Source organism: Gopherus flavomarginatus, chromosome 14, assembly GCF_025201925.1.
Source record: "Gopherus flavomarginatus isolate rGopFla2 chromosome 14, rGopFla2.mat.asm, whole genome shotgun sequence".
Taxonomy (NCBI): Eukaryota; Metazoa; Chordata; order Testudines; family Testudinidae; genus Gopherus; species Gopherus flavomarginatus.
The window spans coordinates 40896382-40910719 of NC_066630.1; the positions used below are offsets into that span (position 1 = coordinate 40896382).

Sequence of the window (14338 nt, forward strand, 5' to 3'; positions counted from 1 at the left end):
TGTTCCACAAATTCTCCCTCCACCGGGGCCCTTCCTATTGTATTAAGATTCTCACATAAGCAACTCCTCTGGGGTTACACAAGCACTGATTGTGAAAAGCAGTTCATCTGACAGAGGATTAAGCCGCATGCCACAGATAGGGATCTATGCTAACCCTCAGTGCAATGCTTTGATGATCAATTAGCATCTGATCCACAGGGAGTCTTGGGGACATTTATCAGCGTTACCAGCTGAGCACTCAAGCACTTATACAATGAGGTTGTGAGTATTAAAGCAGAAACTCCTTCGTCCCAATCCCAGGTGTGTGTGAGGTCCCCTGTACACTCTGTACATACCTGCACATGCTGGACTTGCGGGAGCCAGAGCTGCTGGGGGAGGATGGAGGAGTCTGGTAGGACCAGCTGTAGTCAGAGCCTTTCAGGTCTTTGATTACCTGAAGGAGGAAGGAGCCCGGCCACGTTAGCCTTGTAGCTTATCAAAGAGCAGGCAAAGGGGCGACTCACTCGCTGTCTGTAAGTACCTCCATGGGGAACAAATATGGAATACTGGCCTCTTCGTCTAGCAGGGAAAGGCCACACATGATCCAATGGCTGGAAGTTGAAACTAGACAAACTGAGCCTGGAAACATGGCATTACAGGTCTAACAGGGAGGGTAATTAGGCACGGAAACAACTTCCCAAGGGTCACGTGGAGTCTCCATCACTGGCCACTTGTCAGTCCCAATGGGCTGTTTCTCTCAAAGCTCCACTCTGGGAATGATTGTGGGTCTGGCCTCTGGCCCCTTCCATGCACGAGGTCAGTGTGACACTCTGCATTCGGGGGAATACCCTGCTCCCCATGTTCATCCTTATAATAGGGTTGTGCGGTATCCAATGCAAAGTTGGTCATGTCAGGTGTCTTCAGAAGGCTCATGATGTACTGAGGATTGTTCTTATAGTGATGTCATAGTGAGGTTACAGGTTGTAATTTCATGTATATAGTTATGAGGCTGCAAATATGCCCTCATGGCTTAAAACAAGCCCAGGCAAAGCTCTCCAGGATCAGAGGGGCAGTTCACACCTCATCAGGGCATGGACGGGACAAACCCAGCCCAGCCTCAGTAAAGCAGTGTCTATGGGATAAAAATGCAAAGACTGGGGATGAGATGGCTCTTAGAGCTGATGCCTTTGAACAGACTCAGGCATCTACTGAGGGCAGGCCACAGAGAGAGGGGTTTAAAGCTGGTGGGATGGGAAGATCCTGTTTTATCCCTAGAAAGACGGAGAGTGGCTGGGAGGCTGGGTACTCACCTCCCCAAAACCATTCCTCTAACCCCCATGCCAAACCTCCTGTGAAAGCAGAAGAGCCCCAAAGGTGCTATTGGTGTAATTCCACTGATCACCTGAGGAATAAATGCCCTGTGCTAGGAGGAAGCAGGCAACCAATAGCTCATGTCAGTTCTGCTGTCCTCAACACAGAACCCCCCAAGCAATCGAAACCTATCATATTGGTTTTATGAGATTAGCCTCTGCAGAACCAGACATCGAGTATGTTAAGGTTGTTGTAATTAATGGCAGGGAGGACTTGGGGCAGAGGGATACAGGGGCCCAGATCTCTCTGGTTAAGCAGCGAGTGAAACCTGCTTTCGACTACCCCCACAATCTCTGCCATTTGACCAGGTAACTTGTGACCCAGGTTTTGAGAAGGATCTGTGTACCTGACCTCCAGGGGGGCAGTCACATAGCTGACTTCTCAGGGACAGAGAAATGGGGGCAGAGGGTACCCTAATCCAGGTCCCAGTTTTTCAGGATGCTATTTCTGAGAAGTTTTTGGAAAGTAACTGTGTCTCTTTAAATGAGGATGCAGCTCCAATGCCTGTGACAACAGAGGAGTTGAGAGCAGGAAGTTGCCAGGTGGTAGTTTGTGAGAAAACAAATGGCCCAGCTGACAGCCAATGTGCAGGATCCCCCTAGAACACATATCTTGCCAGATCCTGAGGCACTAAAATTCCAGAAACATGATTAAATTAAGAGTCCACACAGAGGGGAGCACTGGAGGGAAACAAAAGCCAGTGACTGATTACAGGAACTCCTCACTTAAAGTCGTCCTGATTAAAGTTGTTTCATTGCTGATCAATTATGGAACATGCTCATTTAAAGTTGTGTAATGCTCCCTTCTAACATCGTTTGGCAGCCTCCTGCTTTGTCCACTGCTTGCAGGAAGAGCAGCCCGTTGCAGCCAGCTAGTGGGGACTTGGAACCAGGGTGGACCGTCAGCCCCCCATCAGCTCCCCCCTCCCCTAAGTTCCCTCTACAGCAGCTGCCTGCAATTCAGCTGTGTCCCTCCCCTCACTGCCATGTGCTGCTCCTGCCCTCTGCCTTGGAGCTGCTCCCCGAGACTCCTGCTTGCTGGGGGGTGGGGAAGGGGAGGAAGAGGGAAGCTAATGTCAGGGTGTCCCTCACCCCCCTGCTCCTGCACCCCGCTTACCCCATCTTCCCTTGAGCAGGGGGGACAGACCAGGACTCAGGACAGAGGGAGCTTGCAGCAGCTGTCTATCAGCAAGCTGATCTAATTAACAAGGCAGTGTACTTAAGGGAAATGCGCATATCTCCCTCCATTCCTGCTGCCTTGTGCAGAGAGAGAGAGTTAACCCTTGAGGGCTCAGCCAATTGCTAGTTCATAAATTAGCAGTAAGGCATTCCCTGGGAAATATCCCACCCTCTGACTCTTCCACCTCAACCAAGCTTCACAATCATCATCACTGTGTACTAGTATTAAATTGTTTGTTTAAAACTTTGTGTGTGTGTGTGTGTGTGTGTGTGTGTGTGTAAAATATAGTCTCTTGTCTGGTGCAAAAAATTTCCCTGGAACCTAACCCCCTCATTTACATTAATTCGTATGGGGAAATTGGATTCGCTTAACATTGTTTTGCTTAAAGTCGCATTTTTCAGGAACAGAACTACAGCGTTAAGTGAGGAGTTACTGTACATACCAATTTCTTTGTTAAATTGATGAACTGATATAAGCTTGTGGTGTCCAGCAGGCATAACTGGACACTGCAAGACGGAGGTTCCTAGGGTTGTGTCTGGGACCGGAGATACTGGCTAGTGTCATTTGGTTGCACAATCCAAGGAACAGCTTACATGCCAGAGGCTGTGCGTGAACAGCCCAGGAGTGGGGGTTCTCACAGCAGAGCAGGGTAAGGCTGGCTACCAGAGTCAAGGATAGGGGTGACCTAGCAGATCACCGGTCCGGATAACACCAGGGGAACATCACAGTCAGGCTAGGTCAGTGGTTCCCAAACTAGGGTTCACAAAATGTATCAGGGGGTTCTCAGAAAAAATTCTGTAATGGTGGACAGAACCTTCCCTAGGAACTCCGGGTGCGGGGAGCCCCATGACCATGACTTCCTGGCAGAACAGGTTTAAGCTTTGTTGTAGTCCTGCATTGTTCTCCTGGACTGCTCAAGACTCTAATGCTTGTGGGAGGAACTCTTTAATTGAGTTGGAGCCTTAAATACCTTCCCGCTGTTTCACGGCTGGTACTCCTTGATGAAACATGTAGGAGGCTTAATCCAAGTGATATGAGCTACATAAGTGAAATCTTGGAAGTATGTTGCCATTTTCATAATGTAATAAAATTAATACTGAAATGATAAATAATAATGTAATATCAAATAGTGTGTAATAAGCATGTAATTAAAAAAATCATTTCCAAGATCACTGCTTCTATCATTTATGCTCAGGTAAGGGAGAAAATCCCTGGAGATATTCATTTTTAGGAGGGAGTTTGTGAGATTTTATATTTTCATGAAAGGGGTTCGTGGGTTGTTAAAGTTTGGGAACTACTGGGCAAGGTGATTGCAATGGTCCTTTCTGGCCTTGGCATCTATGAATTGATGAAACTGTTGATTTAGAACAAAGTGCTTCTGTTCCTCTCCCCTCTCTCCAGCAAGACCCTCGATGGACATCTGGGTTAGCGCTGTCGGGGCCAGCTGCTCTCTGCTGCCAGTGGACATGCTGCTGTCTTTCCTCCTGGAAATATCCCCCCCCGAACATTCCCATCCCCCACCCATGTACTCCCTCCCCCCGGCACAACCCATCTCTGCGCCCCTCACCTGCTCGCTGGCAGGCGGCAGCTTGTGCGGCTCTGCCGTCAGCACCACCAGGTCCTCCATGATGCCCTGCAGGTGAGTGATCTCTCCCAGCATGGTGATCTCTCCAGTCTAAGTGGCAGGAGGAGGAAGCATCAGCAGTCGGTGTCGTGGGAACCAGGGCTTTCCCCTTCCCTTCCTGCCCTGCTTGGCTTCCTCCAAGTCAGCAGTGGCTTATGGGACGTGTGTGAAACCCGCTCTGCCTGCCAGCCGGCTGGCCCTGACTGTTCTGCCAGCCCCCCAAGCAAAACATCTGCAAGACCCAGCATCAGAGAGGTGGGGCAGCCAGAGTAGCTCATCAGCCCCTACTTGGCAAAACCCCAGCAAAGTAAAGAGAATCCGGATCCCAGCCCCACTCGCAAAGCCAAGGGAGGGCCGTTGGTTTACATCAGTGGAGGATTTGGCTCTGGAAGTGTAACTGGAACCTGCCATTGCACCAGCCCCTGAGTGAAGTGAGACTGTCTGGCCTCCTGGGGAGAAGCAGGAGCATCGAGCCACTTCAAATTCCCAGCCACTCCATGGAGCAATTGTCCTTTCCTCCGCCACCAGAACCCTCCTGGCAGCACAGCTCCAGGAGATCCGCAACCAGGGAGGGGCTAATGTCAACCCCTCCAGCATTCGCCTCCTTGGCATTTCGCCTCGGAGCTCTGCAGCCGGGGATGGAGTTCGATCCATCAGTCACCATACACCCAACACAGCCAGTTCCAATCCATTACATGGGACAATAAAACTGATCAGTATCAGCCACTGCCATGCGTGGCTCCTGGCAAGCTGAGACAGGCCAGCACCCTAGATACATACTGGGAGGGCTCGTCTACCCCCGCCATGGAAGTGCAGCCAGCTCAGGGGGAGAACAATGCCAGCAGCTGCCGTAACGGGGCCGGCAGCACCGCTCAACAGCATAGAGACAAGAAGGGAAGAGAAGAACATGTCCGGTTCATGCTAAAGGCCCTGGGGAATCCGAGAGGGCAGGTTGTAACTGCCCCGCTGGAAGGGGCCAGGACATGGGCTAACTTCCCTACTCTTGTGAAACGTCTCCTAGCATCTTTAATGCCCTCACCCCTCCCAATTTTTCACACGTGCTAGTTGGTCACCCTAACCTTGGCTCACATCTCCCAACGGTTCCAGCTTTCAAGGGACTCTCACGCTGACCCCCAAAGACCCTGTCCTGGTTGAAGGACAGTTTTCCCTGAGACCCTCATCTGAGGGTCCACCCCTAAACTGAGCAGAGGGCCTGGCTTGGCTCCCTCTACGGAGGGCAGGACAGGTCAAACCTGCGTGGCACCATGTCCTGTTGGGAGGGATGCCGTAGAGACGCAGAAGCCTGCCTCCTCGCATCTCTAGGATGAGACTGCAGGTTCCTCCACGCTTGTGAGAGGGTTTGTTGCTGGGGAGACAGTTGTGGGCAGTGGGGAAGTGGCTGTTGGAGGATCCAGAGCAGGAGCTGGTTGGCTTCTGGCTTGCTTGGCTGGTTGATCTGAAAACCAGCCCGCTGAGCTCTAACACACCCCTCCCCAGAAGGGCCTGGAGCACTTACCACCACTGGCTGCAAGAAGGTGATGAAGGTGCAGAAGCGGCCCCGCTCCTCAATGAGGGCCTTGCGGACAGCCTGCTTCTCAGTCTCTTCCATCAGGAGGTACATGTCATTGACGTCTTGGAGAGCACTGTCCAGCTGGGGCTGTAGGTCCCCCTTCCCTGCAAGGAGACAAGGACACAGAGACATCATCCCCTCTTCACTCACCGGTCCCGAACCTGCTGCCTCCCAGAGATTGTCCCTCTTCCATGCTCTGCTGCTGTGAAACTGAGGCAGGCAGTGGAGGACATCAGCCCTTGCGCGAAACACTGCAGAATTTTACCCGAGCAGCCGCCAGCACAGCATCTTGCAGAGCATTTAGGGTGACTGCTACCAGACTGCAGATGATTACAGCTTACGAACTGCGGAACGAGCTCCCCCACTGCAGGCAGCCCGCCATGCAATCCCAGTTCCGCTGAACACCCAGCGCCAGGTCACTTGTGGGAAAGTCCCTCAAGGACCGGAAAGTAACGTAACTCCAACAAGCCTTCTGCCAGCATGTCAAGGGCTCTCCTGAGACACAGCCTGCTGTGAGAATCCCCCTCTGCTGGGCTGCTCTGGGCACACTGAGGGATGCCACGTTTGTCTACGTAAGGGGGAATCAGCACAGAAAAAAGCCAGTGGCTGGCTTTGCTCAGGATCCCCACGGGGCAATACAGCTCTGGAGTCCTTCCCGAGGCCTACGAAGGAGCCCTTCTGCCCAAACAAGGAGGCTGCGGGTTACCTCCTGGGCTAATCATCCACCATGACAGACACAACAGGCCATGTGCCATCTGGCCGGTGAGTGGAGCTGCCCCAGAGAAGGACATCGCTCAGCCTGTTCCTAGCTACAGTGCTAGAAAAGAACCACAGGACAGGGAAAGGTGCTGGCTCCATCTGCTGGGTTCAGAGATCTCCAGGATCCATGTGCCCCTCCACTGGCTTCCTTCTCTTGTGAATTTCACAGCAGAGGCAGCGGCTGACCAGTATCCCAGCTGCCTTCCCCAGCTCAGCGCTCTGAACCTCTCTCGGCGTGGGCCCCAGCAGGGGTCGGTCAAGCTGACCTAGAGGCTGGGTCATGCGGCAGAAAGCCCCGTCCTCACCTGTGTGGTCTGGCCTCCGTGTCAGGCTCCAGCCCTACCCAATCAACCCTGGGGTTTTGCTTTAGGTTGGCAGATGCAGAGCCCTGCTTTGTCCAGCTGGACATAGCAACCGGACCAGAGTCATAACCTGGCACGCTGGCTCTGCAAACGGATCAGCTATCCTCCTCCTTCCAGCCTCCACCCCAGCCCTCTCCAGTCCACGTCGGTTCCACACTCACCTTGCAGGAGTTTCCCTTGCTGGATTCCCCCTCCACCCCGATCCCCCCAACATCACATTTAACAACATGGGTCTAAATTCATCCCTGGGGCAGCCCCACCAAAGCCCTGGAGTTGCACCAGGGAGGAATTTGCTCATCTTGTGGCTGGAGGAAGGCACAAGCCAGTGGAATGTGGAGAGCTGCGAGGTCTGGGTGAATCAGTTCGTCCAATGGGGGCAGAACGTGACCCATGCAGTGGGTGCAGGAGTGCCCAGGCATTAGTCCAGGGTGGGAAGATGAAACACACATGCATAGACAGAGCAAGCCAAGCGAAGAGGAGCCGAGGAGTGAGCGCTTTAGGTGGGCAGGGCTCCCAGCTTCCCTGCTTAGGGGCCACGGTGCCACCTGCATGAAACAGAGCAGATGGCATCTACCCCAGCTTCACTCTGTAGGGGCAGCCTGTGAGGATGACCAATCCCAGCTCAGAGGCTTGATCCAAGCAGACCAGGCTGAGCACTGGGTGTGGGGCTCTCTCTTGTGCATGGGTTTCCCCAGTCATTGATATGAGGGGGCCCAGGGCGGCGCTGGGGACATTAACTTCATGGAGTTCTAACAAGCCACCGCCCCTCAGCGATTCCCATGAAGAGAGGGTAAAGCCGGACGACCGAGAGGCTTGGCAGGCGGAAAGACCAGGGGAACGGAGGAGAAAGATGGTGACACAAGGAGCTTCCAGGATGAAACAGTTAAGAAGCTAATCAGGCCAGGAGGTGGAGAGATGCAAACTTGCAGTGGGTGAGTGCTGAGACCGCGCTGCACAAGGGGGCAACAGGCAGGAGGCAGAGTGCCAGAGAGGGCCTGCCTGGGCACAGAGAGACGGGTCCGAATCAGCCCCCTGGCCAAGTCTGTGGCAGCTTGGAATGTAGACCTGGATCCCAGTCTGAATTTCCCGTCTGGCCAGCCCCAAAGCCCAGAGCCAAGCCGCCAGGAACGTGGGCACAATGGCCGGAGTGAAGAGCTGGCCTGGGCAGTTGGAGTGGGGATCCCAGAACAGACCTCTGGCTGGGAGGGCTGGGGGTTCTCTGACACCCAACGGTTTAGAGACAGGTCAGCGGAGGGGACTCACAAGCCAGTCCTGCTGGTACAAGCACCGCAGGTCAGCTGTCACCGGAAGGATTACTCGGGGAAAACTCCTGCCTCCTTGACATCAAAAGCCCAGCGAGGGTGGGAGGAGGCAGCAACTAGAGACCCTGCTAGTGGGCAGCAGACACCAGTGACAGAGCCACATGGGAGCAGGGCAAGGGGAAATGGCTTCCCCTAGGCCCAACTGGGGCTGGAAATTGGTGTCACTCTCCAGGAGGGAGCTGGGCCTCCGGCAGGGAAATCTCAGCATTCACCACATGGCTTACAGCATGTGAACCCTGGAGGAACAGGGCAGAGAGAGAGAGGAGAAAGCCAGGGCGGGAGGGCTCGATATGAAACCCACACTTGCTGGGTGTAGATGGGGGCTCTGACCCCCTAGAGGGGCTGCCATGTCCTCCACGTTTCCAATGTACCACAGGGAGGTCAGGCCTGCTCACCTGGCAGAGGGACGTAGCCAACACAGGGGGCAGGACTCCAGAGGCTGGGGCATGCGGGGGACCTTGCTATCTGTGGGCGCTGTTCCTCGCCCGCACACGAGCGGGCACTCTCTCCCTGCAGCCTTTGGGGGTGGAGACGGGGATTCTCCGGGATCCCCCAGCTCTCAGCTGGAACCTAGACATGGCACCATTGTAGCAGACAGCACACAGCCGAGGTGCCACAGGACGGAAGGGGCCACCCCACAGCCCGGGAACCAGAGCTGAACGCCTGGGCCACCCCCTGGACCAGGCTCTGGAGCGAGCACACGGCACGTGCCTTGCTGCAGCCACCCAGAGATCAAGGCCCCACTGGGGCGAAGCTCCACGCCCACCCCAGCGAGGGGGCATCAGCCTAAGAAGCAGGCAGGGAAGGGCTGGGATGGCCATTGCCGGGTATGACAGCAGCCTGGGCCAGTGCGATCTGACTCAGGTTCGTTTCATTTCAAGCTCAGGCAGAGGGGAGACAGAGCTAAATGAAGCGCAGGTCACAGGAGAGGGCGGGGGGGAGCGGGATGGAGCTGGCTCGCACCGATTGACTTACCAAGTAGCTCTACAGGAAGGATGTGGAAGGGAGGAAAGAGGAGAGAGAGAGACAGAGAGAGAATGTGTGAAAGCCAGGCTGACGTCCGGACACTCTGCCCCCCTCACCCCCTCCAGGCCGGCAGGTCAGTCCCCCTCTTCCCAGACATGGCTCAGACACGTGTGGGCCCCCCGCATGCCCCCATCCTCTGTGTGTGTGTGGGGGGGTATTAACTCCTTGTGCGTTGGGTTGGAGTGTGAGGAATTGAAGGGAGCTAGGGGGAGTGGCTGGACTGTGTGATCCACCCCCACCCCTGGGTGCCTGAGGGTAAGGGAAGGTTCCCTGCAGGGAGTGAATTGGGCCATCTTTCCCTGCAGAGAGCCTTTGGAGAGGATATTTAAGGGTGCTGCTGGTTCTTATCATTGCAGTAATGCCACAGGCCCCAACTGGGGGTTGGCGCCCACGGGGTCCCCGTCTCCAACAAGCCTGCGTACCACTGATCTGCTACTAAACCCTGTGCTGAGCAATGCTCTGTCATGCCCAGCAAAATTCTTCAGATAACGTCCTCATGCAGTGCTCTGCGAGTGCCCGGCTGGGACTCCCCAGCCTGAACTTCCTCACAAGCAGTGCTCATCGGTAGGGCCGGCTTTAAGCTGATTCACCTGATTCCCCAGAATCAGGCCCCGCGCCTAATGGGGCCCTGCTCCGGGGGTTTTCAGTGGTATTTTGGTGGCGGGGGGTCCTTCGGTGCCATGGAAAACCCGGAGCAGATGCCTCACTGCCGAGTATTCTAGTCGGGCCCCGTGGGTCATAAAGCCGGCCCTGCCCATCGGTGCCAGCCGGATCCCCAGTGCCTGAGCCACCTCCGCTCCCTGCCCTTCCCAGCCCACCTGGAACCCTCCCAGCGCGTCCTACTTCATTTGCGACTGCTCCTCATGGCCATCTCCACCGCAGGATTCTTCTGATGGGATCCAGGGGCAGAGACTGTGCTGGGGTCATGGCCACAGGGCGTGGTGAATGCAGCAGGGTTGTTCACCCACTGAATTTTGTCACTGAGCCCACAAACCCCCAAAATGGATCCCCATTGTCAGCATCAAGCCACCTTTCCAACACCTAGAGGTAAAGAACCAGGCTGGTCTGCTACCCTCTGCCCCAGGAGCACTAATGGCGGCAGCACTTGTTAATTAAACCTCCTCACTGCCCTGTGAGCTACAACAGAATGCAGCCAACTCTGGGGCGGAGCAGACTGGCTGCTTCACAGCACACACACTGCAACCTTGGGGGCAGGAGCGGGAGGAAGAATCCTGGTCCCAGCTCAAGCTGCAGAGGGAACCGAGGGAGGCAGGTGTCACTGTCTGAGCTGGAACGTAGCTAGCAGGACGAGGAGCTCGCTTGTACGCTCAATCCCGAGCCAGGATGCCCAGGTGGCACTGGGGTCTCTGTCCTGCCTTGGAGGGGAGACCGTGAACTGGGGTCCTGACTACTTCCTCGCCATCAGAGCCCCCGGCCTCAGGGAAGGTCTCAAGTCGAAGGCAGCGCAGTGATCCCTAGAGCCATAGGGCACCAGGGCCTCTCCAGCCATACCTGACCCCAGGGCTGCCCAGAGGGGGGGCAAGTGGGGCAATTTGCCCCAGGCCCCACAGGGGCCCCCACGAGAGTTTTTCAGGGCCCCTGGAGCCGGGTCCTTCACTTGCTCCGGGGGCCCCGGAAAACTCTCGCGGGGCCCGGGCCCCTGGAGCTTCTTCCATTCCTGCTACAATTTGGCGGCAGGGGGTCCTTCTGCTCCGGGACCCGCCACTGAAGACCCCAAGCCCCCTGAATCCTCTGGGCAGCCCTGCCTGACCCAGCTCAGCCTTGCTTCGGTGTGAAAGCAGATGAGACCCCCACAAAGGGGCAGGCCCATAGCTCATGGAGGGGCAGGCTGTCCTTCCAGGCGCGGGCACTGGGCGGGGTGTGTGTGCAGGGCTCTTACCTTTGCGGGCCTTCTTCTGCAGCTTCAGTGTGTCAGAGGATTTCTTCTTTATCTCATGGCGGGCTCGCTTGTACTCTGAAGACATACAACAGATCCTGAGATGTGTCATGGCCGCCAGGCGGGGGCACCAGTCCCCTCCACCCAGCCAGCGCACGATTCCTCCTGCCCTGACCCAAGACACTCCCCTAACCCACCTCTCCTGGCACGGCACGGTCCCTCTCCCTTCCCAGGCACGGCATGGTCCCTCCCTCCTCTCCCCTCCCAGGCACGGCATACAGTGCATCCCCCCTGGTGGATAGGGCATGCCCCCTCACCCCCAGGCACAGTGCACACACCCCCAGTGGATATGGCGTGCCCCCTCCCCCTGGGTACAGTGCATCCCCTGTGGTCAATAGGGTGTGCCCCCTCTCCCCGGGCACAGTGCACATACCCCCAGTGGATACGGCGTGCCCCCTCCCCCTGGGTACAGTGCATCCCCTGTGGTCAATAGGGTGTGCCCCCTCTCCCCGGGCACAGTGCACACACCCCCGGTGGATACGGAGTGCCCCCTCCCCCTGGGTACAGTGCATCACCCCAGTGGATAGGGCATGCCCCCTCACCCCCAGGCACAGTGCACACCCCCCCGGTGGATACAGCATGCCCCTTCCCCCCGGGCAGAGTGCACACACCCCCGGTGGTTACGCCATGCCCCCTCCCCCCGGGCAGAGTGCACACACCCCCGATGGTTACGCCATGCCCCCTCCCCCCGGGTACTGTTCATCCCCCCTGGTGGATAGGACGTGCCCCCTCCCCCCGGGTACTGTTCATCCCCCCTGGTGGATAGGACGTGCCCCCTCCCCCCGGGTACAGTGCATCCCCCGCTGGTGGATAGGACGTGCCCCCTCCCCCCAGGTACAGTGCATCCCCCCCCAGTGGATAGGATGTGCTCCCTCCCCCCAGGCACAGTGCACCCCCCCCGGTGGATAGGGTGCACCCCCTCCCCCTGGGCACAGTGCACCCCCTCAATGGATAGGGCGTGCCCCCTCCCCCCGGGCACAGTGCATCACCCCCGTGGATAGGCTGTGCCCCCCCACTATCCCCTGGTGAATAGCATATCCCCCCCGCCTGTCACCTGGGCTTTACCTTTCGCATGGTCCTTGTCCAGTTGGTTGGCCGTTTTCTTCCAGTCCTCAATCCTGTCCTGCAGGGGGTTGACGAGACTCTCCATCAGGGCGCTGCACCAAGGAGACACCGGAGTCAGCCCGGTTAACGAGGCCGGTGGGAAGGAGGTGGCTAAAATGCCTTTGCAGACCCGGGCGCTGGCCTTGCAGTGCTGAGCAGGGGAACCCCTAAAATACCTTTATAGCTGGGGGCCTAAGTCACCTCAGAAATGCGGAGCTCCCAGCTGCACCCAAGGACTGTACTGGGGGCTCCCTGGATCAGGTCCTGGGCGCGACAAAGCTGTCTGGGTGCCTGACGCAGTGTGAAGAGACTTACTGCCACGTCCTTCAGCCTTAGGCGGGGAGGCTGAGGCTGGCAAACTCGTGTCACTGGTGCCCATCAGACTTACTTGGTGAACTGCCTCAGCTTGGCCTCGATGCTGCGGTGCCGCATGCACATCCGGGTCAGGGCCGAGCCGATGTCTCTCGTGGCTCCTGCAGGGAGAGGAAAGCTTTGTCATGGGAGCATCTTCAGTGAACCACAGGGCAGCCCCTTGAACCTGGGCACCAGCCTGGCACTATGGCTGCACGCCATGAGGCAGCACATGCACCTGAACGAGGCGCCACCGTCCGTTCCTGTTGGGACATCGGAGTCCAGGGCAGGATTTCCATGTGGCTGTTCCAAGCGAGGCGTGACCAAGGAAGGTTTCAGAGGAGCAGCCGTGTTAGTCTGTTTCCGCAAAAAGAACAGGAGCCCTTGTGGCACCTTAGAGACTAACAAATTTATTTGAGCATAAGCTTCTGTGGCTACAGCCCACTTCATTGGATGCACAGACTGGAACATATAATGAGGAGATATATACACATACAGAGAACATAAAAAGGTGGGAGTTGCCCAACCAACTCCAAGAGGCTAATTAATTAAGATGGTCTATTATCAGCAGGAGAAAAAAAACTTCTGTAGTGATAATCAAGATGGTCCATTTCAGACAGTTTGACAAGAAGGTGTGAGGATAATTAACATGGGGAAATAGAGTCAATGTGTGTAATGGCTCAGCCATTCCCAGTCTCTATTTAAGCCTCGTTGATTGTATCTAGTTCGCATATTAATTCAAGTTCGGCAGTTTCTCATTGGCGTCCATTTTTGAAGCTTTTCTGTGGCAAAATTGCCACCTTTAAATCTGTTACTGAGTGGCCACAGAGGCTGAAGTGTTCTTCCACTGGTTTTTGAATGTTATGATTCCCGATGGCAGATTTGTGTCCATTTATTCCTTTGTGTAGTCTCTAAGGTGCCACAAGTTCTTTTTGAAGACCAAGGCACAGCGCACTAGAGTCAGATGGGAATCAAGGTGGGGGGGGAATGTAAGTACTGGAGCTGGATTTTCCTTTCCAGCTGGAAGAGACTCGGTGCAGGGACTCCCCCCACATTGGGCTGTCCAGCTGCAGAGCTCTCTGGGTGCAGCCCAGCTTTGCTGAATCAGAGCCCAGGATATACATCATAAAAAAGCAGCAAGGAGGCTCTGGCTTTGAGGGGTTTACAGTGACTAACGCCATGGGCTAGGCTGGGAGCACCCCGACACTTGAGTCCAGACCCATCCCATTCTCACAGTAGCCTTCACTGGCAATGCCCCTGAAATCTGCTGCAAATAGCCTGGCATTCAGGGGCTGAGGCGGAGCAGGGGGCACAGGATGAGCAGCAGGACAGACGGGCAGTCTCACCTGCTCCCTACTGTAAGCCAGACAGTGCAAATCCTCTCATGTAGCCACAGCAGGAACCAACCCCCTGACTGGGGAAGGAGGTCTCCAGAGCCTCAAAACCCGTGGGGAGCTGAGGGCTGAGCCCATCGGGGCACTGGTGTTATGGGGATGGATGGTGTTACTCTAGGGATAGATTTGGCCCAGGGAGTCTATCTCATGGGCCAAGACAGAAGCGCCTGCTTTATCCCAGCCTTCCTCACTCGAGAGCCCCGTTCATGGCCACCAGGGGGCAGCCCAGGCCCGGAGATGGCTGGCAGCCGGCGCCCAGCATCCAGGCGGAGACCGTGAGAACAGGCGAGGAGAGCCAGAGACTGCTGGGGGAGCGCGAGGCTGTTCTGGGGCTCGCTGC

General features: G+C 56.2%; 1 protein-coding gene across 7 annotated transcripts in view; it reads right to left on the reverse strand.

Annotated features, from left to right (window-relative positions):
- MTSS2 (MTSS I-BAR domain containing 2) overlaps positions 1 to 14338 on the reverse strand; it is an 83341-nt gene that overhangs the window by 16608 nt on the left and 52395 nt on the right. For all 7 annotated transcript variants that reach the window (XM_050922370.1, XM_050922371.1, XM_050922369.1 and 4 more), the window contains exons 4-9: positions 12642 to 12726; positions 12215 to 12306; positions 11093 to 11167; positions 5670 to 5827; positions 4097 to 4204; positions 336 to 433 (exon numbers count right to left, since the gene is read on the reverse strand). In XM_050922370.1, coding sequence (XP_050778327.1) covers positions 336 to 433; positions 4097 to 4204; positions 5670 to 5827; positions 11093 to 11167; positions 12215 to 12306; positions 12642 to 12726 — 616 coding nt within the window. The remainder of the gene's footprint in view (positions 1 to 335; positions 434 to 4096; positions 4205 to 5669; positions 5828 to 11092; positions 11168 to 12214; positions 12307 to 12641; positions 12727 to 14338) is intronic.